Here is an 18,448-nt window from a genome sequence, read left to right as displayed (position 1 = left end):
TCATGTGCTGAACACCGCAGCACCAAACCCACGCATGGCACACCAAAGCATGTGGCATACCAACCTCAGCGAAGCAACAAGATGCCCTAGCCAACCAAGGACATCCATCTCTGAAGTTTATCCTCCCTTTCTCTCTCTCTCTCTTTTTCCTCCAACAGGATGCTGTGGTGGTTCGCTAGAAAGCAGCCACAATCGGACATCACCAGATCCGGCATCCGGCATCGCATGGAGAGAGAGCAGCCCCGAGTCCTGATTACCAAAGCAGGACTCACACTCCGAAAGTGTACATTCGACTTAAACCCAGCAACGTCGAAAGAGCACATTACCTCAACGAAATGTGAACATCCACAGCCAAGCTCACAAAGCCGTGTCCGGCGGTTTCCTATGGAACCCCGAAAAGGGGGGATCCCACACTATCGACCCCCCTCAACCTCATTTGAGCTGAGTCATCAGCCTAGCAACCACCTGCCATCTGACCATTGTTACCGTGATGAGTCAACTAGGCCCATACACGCCCTATCAACTCATCAAGGGGGGACTGTAACGGAAAGCAGATGATCAGGTCTGCCTTTGTGTTGATCAATCAAATCTAATCAACAAACAAAAGGTACTGATTAACCCCTCAAAACAAAACAACAGTGTTAGCAGATGCTCGGTCAGGTCCCCTGAGTTAATCTCATCAACTCAAGAAGATATTCACACTGAAAACGAAGGACAAAGTTCACCACGCGGTTCCACGTGTGCACGACTCTGCATACACACACACAAAACACAGACTCCTTATCATGCCCGACCACTTGTGGTCAAAATTACCTTTTTAAAATGTTTAAAATGTATTTCTTGCTGTGCTTATGATACTTATACCCGAAATACGATATCAATAGACCCCTTCACGGTTGACGTCACAGGAAAATTCTAAGTTCGCAGTGCGCATGTCGGGGTCAGAAAGTTCATTCCATCCCATTGAATTGTGTGTTAACCAGAGAATTTCTCGTCAAGAAAAAAATGCCTACTTGTTGCGTCGTGGACTGTTAAAATCACACCGGTTGTGGAGTCAAGTTTTTTAGGATTCCTGCAGGATCTCATCCGTTTAAAAAAAAAAATAGACGATATCTGTTCAGATCTATTTTTTTTACAGTCTATGGTTCAGATAGATACTGCTAACGTTATCTGCTAAGTAGGCTAGCATGACACAGGTCACAATTAATGCCAGATATCGAACTTCACCTAACTATTAAACCAGTCTACAGTTTACAGAAAACATTTGTTTACTTACCAGCTTAACTAACTTATACCGTTGTTGTCACAATAACGTTAACTGTCAATAACACAATAACACTACAAACACGAACATCTTTGATCGTAGCATTGTCCCTGTCTGCCCGTTTATTATATAAAAAAATACACATACTTAACAGTGTTAAATTTGAAAAAGTACTGTTCGACAGAGCTGCTTGGTTTGTTACCACATATCTGCGTGGTTCCTTGGCGATGAAGATCCACATTTACGGCTATCCAACACGAAAATGCAGCAAGCATTTCACAATAATTTTCTTCAGATAACTCCAAATTTCTCCCACACACTGGACTTGATTTTTGATGACTGTCGACAACTTTACAATCTCCACTAGCTATTCTTCTCTTTAACTCCTCAGCATCCATCTCGACGACTGCAAGCAGATCGCACGCGCAGTGATGAAATTTTAAAAGTGAAAGATCCTGGGAGGGCGTGGCGCGTGGGCCAATAAACTGATGTGGATTTTAAATTATTTTATCAACTTGAAATACAGGCATATTTTTGTAGACGTGTTCCTAAAAATATGAATATATTTTTACGTTTGCATGTGATAGTTTTAAACCCGTGTTTAGACCCGTATTTCCCCCGTGTCCGACCCGACACAGTTGGATATTTTTCACTCGTTTGAGCAAAATTTGCAGGTCACCCGTCCGAACCCGTGCAGGACTCGTATCAGGCAGACAATCGCCATTAGCTAAAACAAGTTTATTATGGTTCTGTTCCCGTTCCTGTGATGGCAAAGACAGTGCATACCCTTGACACAATATGCCGGTCTATTAGCCGCACCATTTTCTGACCCCATGCTGCGCGCGCACCCAACCTAGGCGTTCGATGTTTACAAACATTGAAGGGGTCTATAAGCTTTATTGATATGTAATCAGTTTAATATGCATGTAATCACGAGAAATCCTGTTTCTTTGTGTTGTTGACTAACAGAATTGTCATTCGCGGTATTGTTTTGTTCAGAAGAACACAACGGTGTTGAATATTTAGCACAGAATATTAGAGGATGCATTATTTGATTAATACCAGTTTTATAAATGTTTATGAACGAAGTTTATTCCGCCAGCATTAGTTAGAAGAGGCGTGTACCTTTCCAAATGAAAGGACATGACCACAATACGTCCTCCCAGGCGATTGGGTCACGCACGCAAGGGGGCGTGACTTGAGCTCCTTCAAAACACAGCGGGCTCTCTCACCTCTCTCTCTCTCACCTCGCTCTCATCCTTCCTCCTCTTCTACCGGCGCGACGCTTCCCCGAGGAACATCCCGGAAGGCCTTGGACAAACACATGTTCGAGTCGTAGCAGCCGTTCCTTTGCAACCAAGTTATATTTGCCTCTTCCTTCACGGAAGATGAAGACGAACTTTCTCGGTAACGTTACATTTCAGTGAGCCTTTTCAAGCTTCCCGCGACACCGGAAGACGCAGTCGAAACAGGACCTCGTCCGCGCTTTCAGCATCAACCAAACAGAGAACAGACGTGCAAGTATATTTATCTGATAAAAGCTGCTTTTCTGGGGTCCGGCGTTTAGGTTTCTGTATGTAACAATTACTAGCTTTTCCCTTCTCTCTATTTCTCTCTTTCTTTCTTTCATTTCATTTTATTCTTATCACGTATGTTATTATTGTTTAAATGTTTGTGTGTGTTTATTGTTTGCACTTTTACGTACGTTTCTATTCGTAGCTCATATAATCTTTAGTCACATTTATTAAAGACCATTTATACTTTTCACTGTCTCTGTGTTTGAAAACCCACCATTCTAAAGTCAATGAAACAAAAGATCTTAAGCTACAAGCTCGATATTAGACTACATTCAGTAGTTTTAATTAATAAACTCAGAAGGTTTGAGGTCCGTGGCCAGGAGATCAAACTTTCTTGGAGTTTGTAAAGAGATAACCCTTCTTAACTGTGATAATCTCACCTTTATTCGCTGGACGAATAACGATTAGATCAGTTACAGAACCAGTTAATCTCCATAATTGATAAAATAAAGGTACATGCGACTTATGAATTATTAATACTTATTAATATTTCCAAAATTCCCTATATTCTTGAGCTAATTCAAATTTACCCAAAGTCGTATTCGCTACAGTTAGTTCATGCATTCATGACCTCGAGACTAGATTACTGTAATGCTTTATTAGCCGGTTGTCCTGCATCCTTAATAAACAAGCTACAGTTAGTCCAAAATGCCGCCGCTAGAGTTCTTACTAGATCAAGAAAATATGATCATATAACACCAATTTTATCATCACTACATTGGTTACCTATAAAGTTCCAGTTTAAAACTAGATTAAAGACGCATCTCTTCAGCCAGGCATTCATATAATACTTTTAATCTTACAGTTAAATCCGACCTCTAGTTCATAAACGCCAGAGGAGAACTGGCCCCCGACTGAGCCTGGGTTCTCCCAAGTTTTTTTGTTTTTTTTCTCCATTAGGTCACCTGATGGAGTTTTTCGGTTCCTTGCCACTGTTGCCTTTGGCTTGCTCAGTTGGGGATATTTGGGGATATTTAATTTAATTAATCAATCAACAATACTATTGATCAGCATTACCAAACGTGGACGTTTTCCACTAGAAACAAACATTGATGTATTATTTTAATTTAATACTGTGAAGCTGCTTTGATACAATCTGTATTGAGAAAAGCGTTATATAAATAAACTTGACTTGACTTGACTTTACTTACTAGCAAGCCATGATTTTACACAAGAAATACAATCCAGTAAATCCGTTAGTTTGTGGAACTCAGAATCATTGAACGAGCAATGCAACTGTATGTCATCAGCATAAAAGTGGTATGTCGCATTGTTAAAATGGCTCAACATTTTTCCAAAGGGCTAATGTACAGTAAAAACAAAAGTGGACCTAGGACCGAGCCCTGGGAAACACCATTCAAGAATGGAGTGGCTTCAGACATTATACCATTTAGGGGCGCTTTAAGAACAGGCCTGGTTCTATGGGAATGTTAAAGGGTGCTAAGCTGTTGTACATGGCAAATAGTAAATAAATTTAAAGAATTTTTACACTGCTCTTTTACATCGAGGGACAGTTTAATATCACTAAAGTTCAGTACATCAGCCAGTCCATATAACATAATGTTTTTTTATGGTCTAGACGACTTGGTCCATTCTTGAGGTTATAGTATTTGTCCTTTCAGGAGCTTGACATCTTTGATTTTATGGAATAGAGTTGCAATTTATATGAATTTTCAGCATTATTACTCCAGTCTTCAGTTTCAAATGATCCTTCAGAAATCATTCTTATATGCTGATTTGATGCTAAAGAAACATTTCTGATTATTATTGATGTTGAAAGCGTTTGTGCTGCTTCATATTTTTGTGGAAAATGTGATTCACTACTATTCAAAAGTCTGAGGTAAGTGACAGTTGTCATAATCTCCAGCCACCATGCCTGTCACCTCAGCACTACATCTCCCAGAATCCTTCCTGGTCTACCACCAGTGCGCATTTCACAATCAAACACTGTATTACTTACAGTTACTCACCGTCCCCCTTTGAGTCTGTGTGTTCCCTGACAGAAGACCAGACCAAACAGACAACAACCATGAGTGACATTTCATTCGACCCAGCTACTCTGCTTCTTTCCATGACACAAAATGGCCGCCTGATTGAAGACTATGTGGATGAGTTCCTAGAGTTCGCCCACTTGGTGCCATGGAATGATGACACCGTGAAGATGGTCTTCTGGAGTGGATTTTACAACCATATGTTTCGTCAGGTATCAGTGAGTGTTGTAGTCTCTGATACCTGATACCAACATGTAGTCTGGTATGATATATAGATAATAAGCTTTGGCTAAGTGGTTCAGCCCTTACTGTTGGCGAGGATGAAAATGCCAACTCCACTCAGTTGCTGTCACCCCAGTCCACTCCAGCCCTTGTGGCACTGGCAGCTTTTTCCATCGAGCCATCACACACCACGGAACTCTTCCCAAGTCCTTCGCCATCATCACTCTTTAATCCCAGAATCCAATCCAATTCCTCAGTCTGTTCCAGTGAGAGCAGATCCCCGAGTCTGTTCCAGTGAAAGTAATTCCCGTGTCTGTTCCAGTGAGAGCAGATCCCAGAGTCCGTTCCAGTGAGAGCAGATCCCAGAGTCTGTTCCAGTGAGAGCAGATCCCAGAGTTCATTCCAGTGAGAGCAGATCCCAGAGTCCGTTTCAGTGTGAGAAGTTCCTGAGCTTAGCCCTGAGAGTGCAGCACTGACCGTAATGTCTTTTGCATTAATGTGTGTCTGCGCTCCACATAAAAAAAAAAAAAAAAACTCATCAGTTGAATATATTTTCATCATGTGGCAAATTTCACATTAAAGGTCCCGTATTATGCCCCTTTTCACAAGATGTAAAATAAGTCTCTGATATCCCCAGAGTGTGTATGTGAAGTTTTAGCTCAAAATACCGATCATTTTTTACAGCATGTTTAAATTGTCATTTTTTGGGGCTCAGAAAAACGAGCTGTTTTAGTGTGTGCCCTTTAAATGCAAATAAGCTGCTGCTGCACGACACAGGGGGCGGAGCCTCATGAGCTCGCGCTCAGTCTCTCAGGACAATTTCATCTCACGGAATGATGATAATATCATAAACTCTCAGTAACGGTGTTCATTTCGAGTCGGACAATAATGCCTACAGAGTCAGAGTGCTGTATAGAGATGGAACAGGTATAGTTTAATAGTTTAATTACGGTTATAACGTATTTGTCATCTGCTTGTAGGCTATGTATCCATTATTAATAGCCTACAAGTCTGCTTTTTCGGACCAGGTCCGAATGATGATCAAACATATACTGATGAGTTTAATAAAGTTTATTGTACATCACACAGAAGATGAAGCATCAGTTTTACTTCAGAAAATCACCGTAAGAGCTGAGTAAACACAGTAAGATATATGAAGTGCGCAAGTACATAAACGAATTTCGGTAGAGTTGAGGGAGCATTTTCTTTAAAAACAAAATAATTCCACCTCGTCTTCAGCGGCTGCCTCAGATTTCGGGAGTAAATAGAGAGAGCTATGTGAATTAATACATCCAGCCACACAACACCTACAACGCTTGGGAGACATTCTCGTCAGTGCAGCAGCTGTGGACTCGATCCGGGCGGGTCTATGTTAGAACGGCAGTGTCTGTCAACACTCGTGGGCAGGGCCTGTGCTTAGTGACGTCACTAAAACAGCATTCTGAAAACAGGTCGTTGGGTCATTGCTGATGATTTAAAAAAGAAGAGAGTGGATTTTTATCACTATTGGCTGGTTGTGTACACACACTGCCAACACACATTTATGTCCAAACAGCATGCAAAAGTGAATTTTGCATAATAGGGGATCTTTAAAAAGCTGTTTGTAATCATGTCTGTCGGATGTAATCAAACTATTTCTCATTGGTAACATTGACCTAATGTATTTATTTATTTATTTATTTATTTTTTTTTCAATTAAACTTAACTGTATTACATTGACCTAATGTAATTTTCCTTGAAAGTCAAACTTATGTATTACACTGACCAATGTGTTTTTCTATAGGTCTAACAGAATATTACAATGTAATGCATTTTTTCATGAGTAAAATATACCAAAATGACTATATTGTGCTGATCTTAGAACTGCTTCCATGCATGTCTTTCACATTGTTGCATACATTAAAATACCTTAAAAATATGCCATTAAATGCACACCAAAAAAGCAAACAAATCAAATAGCAAGTCAAATAGTTTATTCACTTCATAATGCTATAAACAGTTATAACAGAAATGCAGACAAAACACATCATGTAAAAAATAAAAATAAATAAAATAAATTAAAACCTGATCTACTCAAACATCTTCCTCTTTTGGACTCTGTCTGACAGCGTTTGTCCACCCAGATTCAATTTTTGAAAGACCTCTAAAGTATGCTGCAGGTTGGATGGGTACCTCAGATACAGAGAATAAATTATGCCCATAGGCAAAGTGATGGCACACAGCACAGTCTGAATTTCCTCGAGTACCTCTACTCCCTGAATTACAATTGACACTTCTTTTGGTGGTTGTTGTGCACCCTCTGCATGGACCACACAGATCCCTAGGACTATCTTTTCCTTTCTCAGCCTGCTCACAATCCTTGAAGTTGAAGAGCACAAGAAACACAAACATAGTGTGTGTGTAATGGTCAAAACAAAAAAACATCCTACTAAACTTGCATTACAAACAGATATATATATATATATATATATATATATAGTGGTGGCCAAAATTATTAGAATGTTAGGAGTTTTTAATGTTTTAAAAGAAGTCTCTTCTGCTCACCAAGGCTTAATTTATTTAATCCAAAAGCAGTAATATTGTTAAGTATTTTTACAATTTAAAATAACTTTTCTTTTTGATTATATTTTAAAATGCAATTTATTTCTGTGTTGGTAAAGTTGAATTTTCAGCATCATTACTACAGTCTTCAGTGTCACATGAAAGCTTTTGTTTTTATGACATTATCACTACTGTTTGGAAAGAAATTAATAATTTTATTCAGTAAGGATGCATTAAAATGATCAAAAATGACAGTATAGACATGTATTATGTTGCAAAAGCTTTCCATTTCAGATAAATGCTGTTCTTTTGAACTTTCTATTCATCAAAGAATCCTGAAAAGAAATTGTACACAACTGCTTTCAACATTAATATTAATAAATGTTTATTGAGCAGCAAATCGGCATAATGATTTCTGAAGGAAAATCTTAATTACTGGTTATGTTTATACGTCAATAAAAAAAAAAAAAAAAATGAGGGTCACCCTTAAAAAAAGTTTTTAAAACCACTGATGTACATCCTACCACCCACTGTCCAAACAGAAATTCACATATTTTACTTATAAGCACTTATTGATAAAGGCCCTATAGTCCTCTGAGGTATTCACACAGTCCTTTAATCACCACTTCTCTCTTCAGGTCAATGCTGTTTCATTAAAAAAAAACAAAAAAAAAAAAAAAAAAAACATTTTGCCTTCTGCTCTTGAGTATATACTTGGAAAGAAAGTCACTGACAGAAAGAAAGGAAGGAGAGTGTTGAGAATTCCTATGGATCACATGACGTAGCCAGTCATGGGAGGAGCTAAGTCTCCTCAGGTGCACTTAATGATTGATAAATCACTATTGTTTGGTGTGTTGGTTCGTGCCATATGCAATGGAAGCAGACTGTCCTTTCTTTCTTTCCTAATGAGAGCCTTTGTAGAGTTGATGTGTTCCTGACAATGTAAGTTTGTGCTCTTTTGATTTGTTTCTTAATGTTAATTCTTGAGATTTGTTTGGGTCTAATTCTGAAATGTTCTATGTGATTATGTTTCAGTGTTCTTACTATTTTGATGTTGAATTGTTTAGAATTGGATTATGTGATTTATTAGTTGAAGTTGGTGTTATGGTGTTAATTATATTTAAGATTCTGTTTGTTGTTTATTTGTTTATAGAAACCATACAACTCTATATCTGATTCCCATTCCACTCAATGGCTGATCTGTTACAATAAATGAGTATGGACTGAGTACTGGACCCCTGTGTTTTAAAGGTGCTCTAAGTGATGTTGAGTGACGTCACTTCTTGTTGACGTTCGAAGTATTGTCAAACAAAATGGAGGCTAGCTCGACCCTCCCTCCTCCTCATCCGCGCTCTAACCCCCCAAACCCCACCTCCAAATCATTCTTGTCGGTTATTGGCTGGAACAGTTTGTTATGTTTAGTGGTGCGGGTTAGCCCAGTTTGTTTTTCTTGCAGTTTGTGGAGCCTGGGGTGTCTACAGAGACCGCGTTTTTTTTTACAGTGTATTCAGGGGACAGGCAGCGAGCGGATGGTGAGGAGATGTTTGCTGTATGTGACAAAAAATGTTTTGGCCTAAAAAACGTGTGACATCGCTTAGAGCACCTTTAATGGACTCACCATCCTGGTAGCACATTTCCTGAACCAAACATTCTCAATTTTTACAGAGAGGAAAGAATGAAAAAAGTAATTCAGGGATGAAAAGAGGGGGGGAAAGACCAGAAGATGTAGGGCCCTATTGATTTCCATGATGTGGAAAATGTGGATGGAATTGTGGAATCCAGGTATAAAAATGGAATTTAGGAATGAAAGGAGTTTGAAAGGTATGAAAAGTATGATACAGTTAAATCTGATATTTTATTAAATATTTAAAGGGTTAGTTCACCCAAAAATGAAAATTCTGTCAGTAATTATCACAAAGATACCATAAGCGAGCACAAGTTCCCGCAGCCGCGAGGACTGTGAATGTGCAGGCAGCCAGTCGTAAAGGGGTGATTGATTGGTCGCGGCACTGTGTGCAAAACAATACTTCGGCCTAATGTCTGATGTCGGGTTACACAAAGCAAATCATCGACACAATTATTTAGTTTACTTACTTAATGACCAACAATTTAGTCGTAATAATTATTAACGTTAGTCTATAGCCTGAAAGGTCTGAGTTACAACAGTTCTTGTTGTTGTTGTTTTCACAATAACATTTGAGTTCATGATTTTAAGGTTGTTGTTTTTTTTGTGGTAGACTAATGACAGACTGTTAATCTTTGAATAAAAATATGTTTGGTTCAGGTTTGAAATTCATGATCTTTTATGGCTATGTGGTTTAATACATAGAAATCTAATATTCTAATCATAGAATATCATAGAACAATCCATAGATGTGATTTACTGAATGCGGCCCCTTTAAGAAATGACACCGTGAACACGCGCACTGAGCATGCGCAGAAGAGAGAAGTTTTGTTCTCTCTCTCTCTCTCTCTCTCTCTCTCTCTCTCTCTCTCTCTCTTTGTATTTTCCTTTGACGCTGTTATGAATGCAACGGTCTAACACGTCGTATGGAAGTGTTTATATTTATACATTATATTAACGTTATTGTTAATGCAATAAAAGAGAAAAAAGCGCGAGAGACGATAAGAGAGCTGAAACTTTAACCAGTTGACGCTGAAAGTGATGCTGTTAACGGTCGTGAATGAAGGACAAATGTGGAATATTTTCTTCGGATGTCGTATATTTCCAGTCTGCAGGTCAGAGATGTTATATTTATAATTATATTATAAATATATATTTTTTAATTTATATAAATTATATTTATAATGTAAGAATTAATGTTTGTGTTGCTTAAATGTACGTTGTACGTATTGTAACGGCCTACAGATAATTAATATAGTCATTATTCTAATCAGCACTATTCAGTCTGTACATATTGTGTATGATTTCTGCTATCTTTGTTAGATTCCTGTTTAATTCATAGATTAATTTGTAAGACCCGGCTCAATCGGCCCAATGGAGGCAACCAATCAGCGGGGGAAGGTCTCTGTGCGTTACTGTCTTTCCTCGCGGCAAAGTAATTTGATTCAATGAAATACATTCTCTCATGTATGAAAAGGTTTTAATGATAACTGTGCATCATTAAATGTGAGCGAATGTTTTACTATTCTTTTTAGCTCTTGACTGAAAATAATGTCAAAGCCAGTAAGAATAAAATCAGATGTTTACAATTTATTATTATGTCAGATAAATGTATCATGTCAATTTCATAATCAGTTCGAAGATAGTAAATACAATAAAATCAAATGCTCAGAGACAAAGAGTAAAAGTTATAGGTTAAACCCAACATTAGAAAACACATGACGCAGAGAGACTTGGTCACTCTCATCAATCACATGCTTATTTGCTAGATAGACAGAAACCTCTTTCACATTTATTTTAAAAATTTGTAGTACAACACATCCTTATAAAATCTGGAGTAATTTAACAATGAACAACTTTCCCATAGAGCCGTTTTAAATGCTAGTAATATATAACCATATCAAAATGCTCTATATTTAGGCTATATAAAATCAAGCACACATGGTCATTTAAATTAAGGAGTGTAAAGATTACAGTATTTCAGTATAAACTCAGTCACCTTGAATTTGGCAGATCTGGTGTCCCTAACAACAATTCACCAAATAAGAAAGTTTAAGTTCAACTGTTAATGGCAATATATTATCAATTAAATAAAATAGTGAGCAATATATGATTAATTAATTATTCTGAAAATACCTTTAAATTATCATCATATTGTATAGTAGTTTATCCACATTTTGATGGTCAAATGTTAGATTATTTCCTTTTGTGCATCATTCTCAGTCCCTTAATAAATGGTTGATTTCTGTCGTCTTATGTTATATTTCTGATTAGTTTGGATATTAATTGAATAATAGAGCCTGTGCCACGTTTCATCCTTATTATATCCAGGGTTACATAAAAATATCAAACTACAGTTGTTTTATATGCTACTAATATGTAACCATCAAAATGCTCTATATTTGATCTAAATCAAAGACACCATATGTGTTTACTGTTAAAGTAATCCAGTATAAATTCAGTAACTTATCTTTGATTTTTCCAGATCTGGTCCTGTGGGCGTCAGTATCACACAGTGATCACAGTTCACACCTGCAGTGAAGCCCCTCACACAACAATTCACCAATAAATACTGGGAATATTCCCATCATCCTTCAAGAGAAGGACAAACTCCAGGAGTAGCAGCTGAAATCTGTGTGACTGTTAAAGATGGAGTTTATTAAAGAGGAGATTGAAGACATGAGGGATCCAGAACCATCCAGAATAAAACATGAAGATACTGAGGAACAAATAGGTTGGTGTCCATTCTTGATTCTTCATTGTTGACTGCTTTAGTAGCTCTGAAATACTGATGACAAATGATAGAGAAATGCATCTAAATGATCATAACCCAGTTTTAATTACATTAACAAGTGAATGACAGAACTGACCTTTGCACATTAAAGATACTTTACACAGACAGGTGTCTTGTTTTCAGCTTGCTAAGTGTTTTTAATTCTCACATTTAACCTCATTGAACTGATTCTAACTGATTAATATGTTTATTTTAGACAAGATGGAAGTGACGGAGCAAAGAAAGAAACTAAATGACGTGAAGAAACACTGTGACTTACAAACTCAAGGAACAAAAGACAAAAAGCTGCACTCCTGCCCTCAGTGTGGAAAGAGTTTCCAGATTAAAGGAAACCTTAATAAGCACATGAGAGTCCACACTGGAGAGAAACCGTATACATGCATTCAGTGTGGAAAGAGTTTCAAAAATAACGGAGACCTTAAAAAACACGCAAGAATTCACACTGGAGAGAAACCGTATAAATGCACTCAGTGTGGTAAGAGTTTTTCTCGAGCATCAACTCTCAGAAATCATCGGCACATTCACTCTGCAGAAAAACCATTCAACTGTGATCAGTGTGGTAAAGATTTTCATTTGTCATCAAATCTAAAACAACACCTGATAGTTCATTCAGATGAGAGGCCTTATGTGTGTTCTCTCTGTGGAAAGAGTTTTTCACGACAGAGCAATTTTAAACAGCACCAGAAAACACATGAAGTGAAAGATAATGTGTGTTGTGACTGTGGGAAGAGCTTTACTAGAGTTGACCAACTGAAACTGCACCAAAGAATTCATACTGGAGAAAGGCCTTACAAGTGCTCATATTGTGACAAGAGTTTCACTCATTCTGGAAACCTGAAATCACATGAGCGAGTTCATACTGGAGAGAAGCCGTACTACTGTACTGAGTGTGAGAAGAGTTTCAAAGATGCAAAAAGTTTAAAAGATCATCTGCATGTTCACTCTGGGGAAAAGCCATTTAACAGTGAACAGTGATCAGTGTGGAACAAAGTTCCTATTGGCAAAACATCTGAAATGTCACATGATAGTTCATTCAGATGAGAGGCCTTATGTGTGTTCTCTCTGTGGACAGAGTTTTTCAAGACAGGGCAGTTTTAAACAGCACCAGAAAACACATGATGAAGTGAGAGATCATGTGTGTTGTGACTGTGGGATGCGCTTTACTAGAGATGATCATCTGAAACAGCACCAAAGAACTCACACTGGAGAAAAACCTTACAAGTGCTCATATTGTGACAAGAGTTTCACTCAGTCTGGAAACCTGAAATCACATGAGCGACTTCATACTGGAGAAAAGACGTTATACTGTACTCAGTGTGAGAAGAGTTTCAAACGTTTATCAAGCCTTCTCGCTCACGTGAATTTTTTTTCAAAGTGATCAACATTTGTTTTCAAGTCAAATACATTAAAGTAAACTGAGATAAAATATGGAGTTTTCATAAAAGCACTATATCATCTAGATTCATTTAGTTTGGTGAAAAGCTTGGTTTACTAGTAAGACTTAATGGGTTGGTTCAGCCAAAAATTCTGTCATTAATCGCTCTCATGTCGTTCCAAACATGTAAGACTTTCGTTCATATTCAAAACATAATAAATAATTTCTTTTTTATTAAATCTGAGAGCCTAATTTCAGTCTGTTCATCATATAAAGTGACCGTGTCTTTTCAGAAAATGTTTGACTGAACTGCTGGTGTTACATGGATGATCTGTCTCTCATGTTTCATTAGCTGTGTCCCAATGTGAAGCCTGCATCCTCCGAAGGCCGCATTTGAAGGCCGATTGCGTCACAGCGGCGCGATGAAGGCTACCCTGATTCAAAAGCGACACCAAATGCACAGTTAAAAGCCACAAGTTTTTCTTTCTTATAAACTTAAACGTAACTCCTTCGTCACTATTGTGTGGCTTCATTTGTCAGGTGGTTTGAGGCAAAACGTGTGCTAATATTAGTTTAAAAATTGTTTCAGGGAGCAAGGAGCAGACAGCTCCTTAGATATTTTTTAGCTATGTATCTAAATTAACCAGTTTCAAAGGTGCTGCATCTAAGACAGCTTGGTTAGCCAGTGCTGAGTGTGCATTTGCCAAATGGGGTCCAAATTGGGTGTAATTTATTTGGGCCATATTTGCTATGCCATGTGTGGGCCACTTTAGGTTCACATTCCGATTCGCCAGTGATTACGGTCCCACATCCTTGCCAAAACTGGCCCAGATTGCTGCAAGATCCCCGAGTCCGTTCCATTGAGAGAAGATCCCCGAGTCCGTTCCAGTGAGAGAAGATCCCAGAGTCCGTTCCAGTGAGAGAAGATCCCTGAATCTGTTCTAGTGAGAGAAGTTCCCGAGTCCATTCCAGTGAGAGAAGATCCCCGAGTCCGTTCCAGTGAGAGAAGATCCCCGAATCTGTTCTAGTGAGAGAAGATCCCCGAATCTGTTCTAGTGAGAGAAGATCCCTGAATCTGTTCTAGTGAGAGAAGTTCCCGAGTCCATTCCAGTGAGAGAAGATCCCCGAGTCCATTTCCCGAATATTCATTATTGGTAAGTATTAGTTTGAGTTTTTGTAGTAAAGAATTCACCTCACTGTAAGAAAATGTGTATATCATAATTTTGAGTGAAATATGCAACAGCGATGAAAGTTATGTGAGGTGAATTGTTCTAAGTGTCCCTTCGATCTCTTACTCCGCAACGTGCAAATTCTGTATTAGAACAGTCTAACGATTCAGAAATTTTTTTTTTTCAGTTTAAATTATTAAAACTAGATGGGATGTAACCTACATCCCATTTTAAGATTGCTGTTATCATGTAAACTACCTATTTACAGCATGCTGTATGCATGTGCGTGGGACAGAGGGGAACACGGTCACATCGCAGCTGAGCTGCCCATCGTAAATCAAAGCAAGTGACAGATGGGTTACATCAGAACACCTGAAAAATGTGACAGAATGGATGATAGTCGTCTGTTTTTGCAGTAAACACGCTATTTGATATGTATAAAATGCACATTTGTTGAAATTATCAATCTATGTATTCTGTACATTTTAACCACTCTAAGTTCGTCAGGCTTACGAAGGTCAAACAAATGAGTTTTGGAAACATTGTGGAAATAATATCCACATTAATTTGTTGACCGGTCTTGCTCTCCAACTTTATATTTTCTCAATGTGATACATGAGATATTTAAACACTAAACCAATTTGCCCAGGACCCTGTGTTCAAGTCTGTTATGCCGTTCCCTAAATGCATGCAAAGTAATGTGTAATACTGGTGCTTGTTTGTGCCTAGTACTTTTTACTGTATAGTACCCCAGTTAACATATTTCAGTCAAACTTCACTGATGAAGGTAACCTTTCATGATAACCCAGATCTAAATATTGTATTTTTCTTTTTTAAAGTTGGTCATCAACATTCACAACCACAGTTAAGTAGTTAATCTCTTAATAAATATTAAAAGTATTCAAAATTCTAAATTTTCAATCATTTGACAACATAAGATATATTAAAACATGAGACGGTAAAAGCAAAAAATAAAAAAACTGTTTTGTGCATATGATACGCAGTTTTAGCGTGCATATGATACGCACTTTGACGGCGTATAATATGCACGTACCCCCACACCACTAAACCTTCCCAAGGGGTTTACAGTGCGTACATATGCATGCAAAAAGTCATTTTTGGATATCAATTGCATGATAAAACACAACGTGTGCTACAGTATAAAAATGCATTTTCATGCGACCTGGTTGAATATTTATGGTACAGACAATTGTACCAAGAAAACATTTTAAATTATTTTAAAATCAATTTAATTACATGAGATAATTGTAAAGTGTGTCAAATTAAGTGAATGAGTTGGGTAAAATAGAACCATGTAATCAAAAGGCATATTTTCATGTGAGTACTGGTTCCCACTCCTAATCAACATCTTCTCTTTCACAGTTTGATGAACATGACCGAGTGAGAAGTGAGAATCCTTTTTAGGATTGTGAATGTGGCTGTGCAAAGAATGTCCATCGAAACTAGCTAGCAGGTATTTGTTGCATGTGTGTTTTAGGGGCAGTTTTAGCTATCCATGTCAATGCACATATTGCCCATGCATGTTTAGTACAAGGAGTAAGCTTCTTAATCACACGTACAAAAGACATGCTAAACAGGAAACTCCACAGCCAGAAGAATTAACAACATTCCTGTGTCATGTGTGCTCATGCAAGGAGCTTGCAACAGAAAGAGATTATTTTCAACACATAAATGGACATATCAGTCATAATGAAACAGTTCAGTGTATGTTTGTAGGATGTGCATTTGAAAGTAATATTTACAGCACATTTAACACCCACAGATACCGGAAACACAATCCACATTCATTAATAGACTTCAAACCCATTGTCGTCAGTTGCATCAGTCAGACGATTCTGTAGATTGGCCAGCAGAGTCTGTGTATACAGATTATGAATTTGAAACTCTAAGTAGTGATGATACTGGAGTAGACATTTTTAGTGAAGTTGGAAAATATTGTTCACGTTCCATTGTCAGCTGTTGATGAGGTCCTTTATGAACTTCACTATATATTATGAACAGCATCTATACCCATCACAAAAGCAGTTGTATCTGATCCATTCCATCCATCCATCCATCCATCCATCTTCTACCGCTTATCCGGGGCCGGGTCGCGGGGGCAGCAGTCTAAGCAGGGATGCCCAGACTTCCCTCTCCCTAGACACTTCCTCCAGCTCTTCCGGTGGGACACCGAGGCGTTCCCAGGCCAGCCGGGAGACATAGTCTCTCCAGCGTGTCCTAGGTCTTCCCCGGGGTCTCCTCCCGGTGGGACATGCCCGGAACACCTTCCCGGGAAGGCGTCCAGGAGGCATCCGGAAAAGATGCCCGAGCCACCTCAACTGACCCCTCTCGATGTGGAGGAGCAGCGGCTCTACTCTGAGCTCCTCCCGAGTGACCGAGCTTCTCACCCTATCTCTAAGGGATCGCCCAGCCACCCTGCGGAGAAAGCTCATTTCGGCCGCTTGTATCCAGGATCTTGTCCTTTCGGTCATGACCCACAGCTCATGACCATAGGTGAGAGTAGGAACGTAGATTGACTGGTAAATCGAGAGCTTCGCCTTGCGGCTCAGCTCCTTCTTTACCACGACAGACCGGTACAGGGACCGCATTACTGCAGAAGCTGCACCGATCCGTCTGTCAATCTCCCGTTCCATCCTTCCCTCACTCGTGAACAAGACCCCAAGATACTTGAACTCCTCCACTTGAGGCAGGAGCTCTCCACCAACCTGAAGCGAGCAAGCCACCCTTTTCCGACTGAGAACCATGGCCTCGGACTTGGAGGTGCTGATTTTCATCCCAGATCCATTCCAAGGTCACAATATTCAAGTTGAGGAATCTGTAGTTGATGAGCTTTCCACTGTTATATGCACATCTAATCCACTGGGCAGAGCTATTTCTAAGGAGGGCCCTCTTGCTACTGCATTTAAATGTAAACAGCACTACACCTCTCATTTTGGTGTTTTAGAGCCAGTTGAGTACATTCTACTGGGTGGGCCATTTATATGGGTACACCGTAATAACATGGGAATGGTTGGTGATATTAAAGTCCTGTTTGTGGCACATTAGTATATGTCATGGTCACCACCCATCTTGAGGATTTTGCCCCCTCACATATACTATTGTGCCACAAACAGGACTTTAATATCACCAACCATTCCCATGTTATTACGGTGTATCCATATAAATGGCCCACCCTGTAGAATTACAGAAGAACTGGACATTTCAATATATGCAGAGTGAAGCAAGTAAGCATGTTATGTAGTGTTTTATTTTAGTCATTATTAGGTTCTTATTGTAGCAAGAAGAATAAACAAAACAAATTTCTGTGTTTTTTTTTTTTTTTTTTTTTGAAGGTGAACGCAGAGTTCATGCGGATCACTACTAAGCCACTGCAATCAGCGTTCCTATCACAGCTGGACTAGCCTAGAAATCTAGACGCACCCTAGCGGCAGCAAAATGTATTTCGCAGCCAGGGTAGTCTAGCAACTCTCAATAAACCTTCTCGCTGCAAAAACCCAGATTGGGTCAGGCCAATCACGTTGTGTATAGAGTAGGCGGGGGCGGGCTTAACATACACGACAGAGTTGCGACGGTTACCTGGCTGCCTGCTGCTACTTGAAAACAAAGAATGGCGACTGCTGATGGAGAACAACGGTCTTTCGAATCGGCTTGGCCGCGACTCTGGAGGACTTGGAGTTAAGTTTTTCTTTGAGAAAAGAGCAAAGAACGGCACTTAAGTCATTCTTAAAAAAAGGAAGATGTGTTCGTCGTTTTGCCAGCCAGATATGGCAAAAGTTGAATCTATCAACTAAGCTCCGCTGTTGGAAAAACGCTCTGGTTGGTTGAAGCGCTGTCCTATTGCGTGCAGAGGGAATTTGAAAGACAGCCGTT

At 39.0% G+C, this 18,448-nt stretch overlaps 1 protein-coding gene across 1 annotated transcript in view; it reads left to right on the top strand.

The window, feature by feature from the left end:
• Nucleotides 1–11,784, top strand: part of LOC308694232 (uncharacterized protein) — a 53,449-nt gene extending 41,665 nt beyond the window's left edge. The window contains exon 7 of the mRNA XM_081371646.1: nt 11,705–11,784. Within this exon, the coding sequence (XP_081227772.1) occupies nt 11,705–11,738 (34 nt within the window). The 3' untranslated portion in view covers nt 11,739–11,784. The remainder of the gene's footprint in view (nt 1–11,704) is intronic.
• Nucleotides 11,785–18,448: the final 6,664 nt, after the last annotated feature.

This window comes from Scardinius erythrophthalmus, assembly GCF_964197995.2.
Source record: "Scardinius erythrophthalmus genome assembly, chromosome: 7".
Lineage (NCBI taxonomy): Eukaryota > Metazoa > Chordata > Actinopteri > Cypriniformes > Leuciscidae > Scardinius > Scardinius erythrophthalmus.
This window is presented reverse-complemented; position numbering and strand designations above follow the sequence as displayed.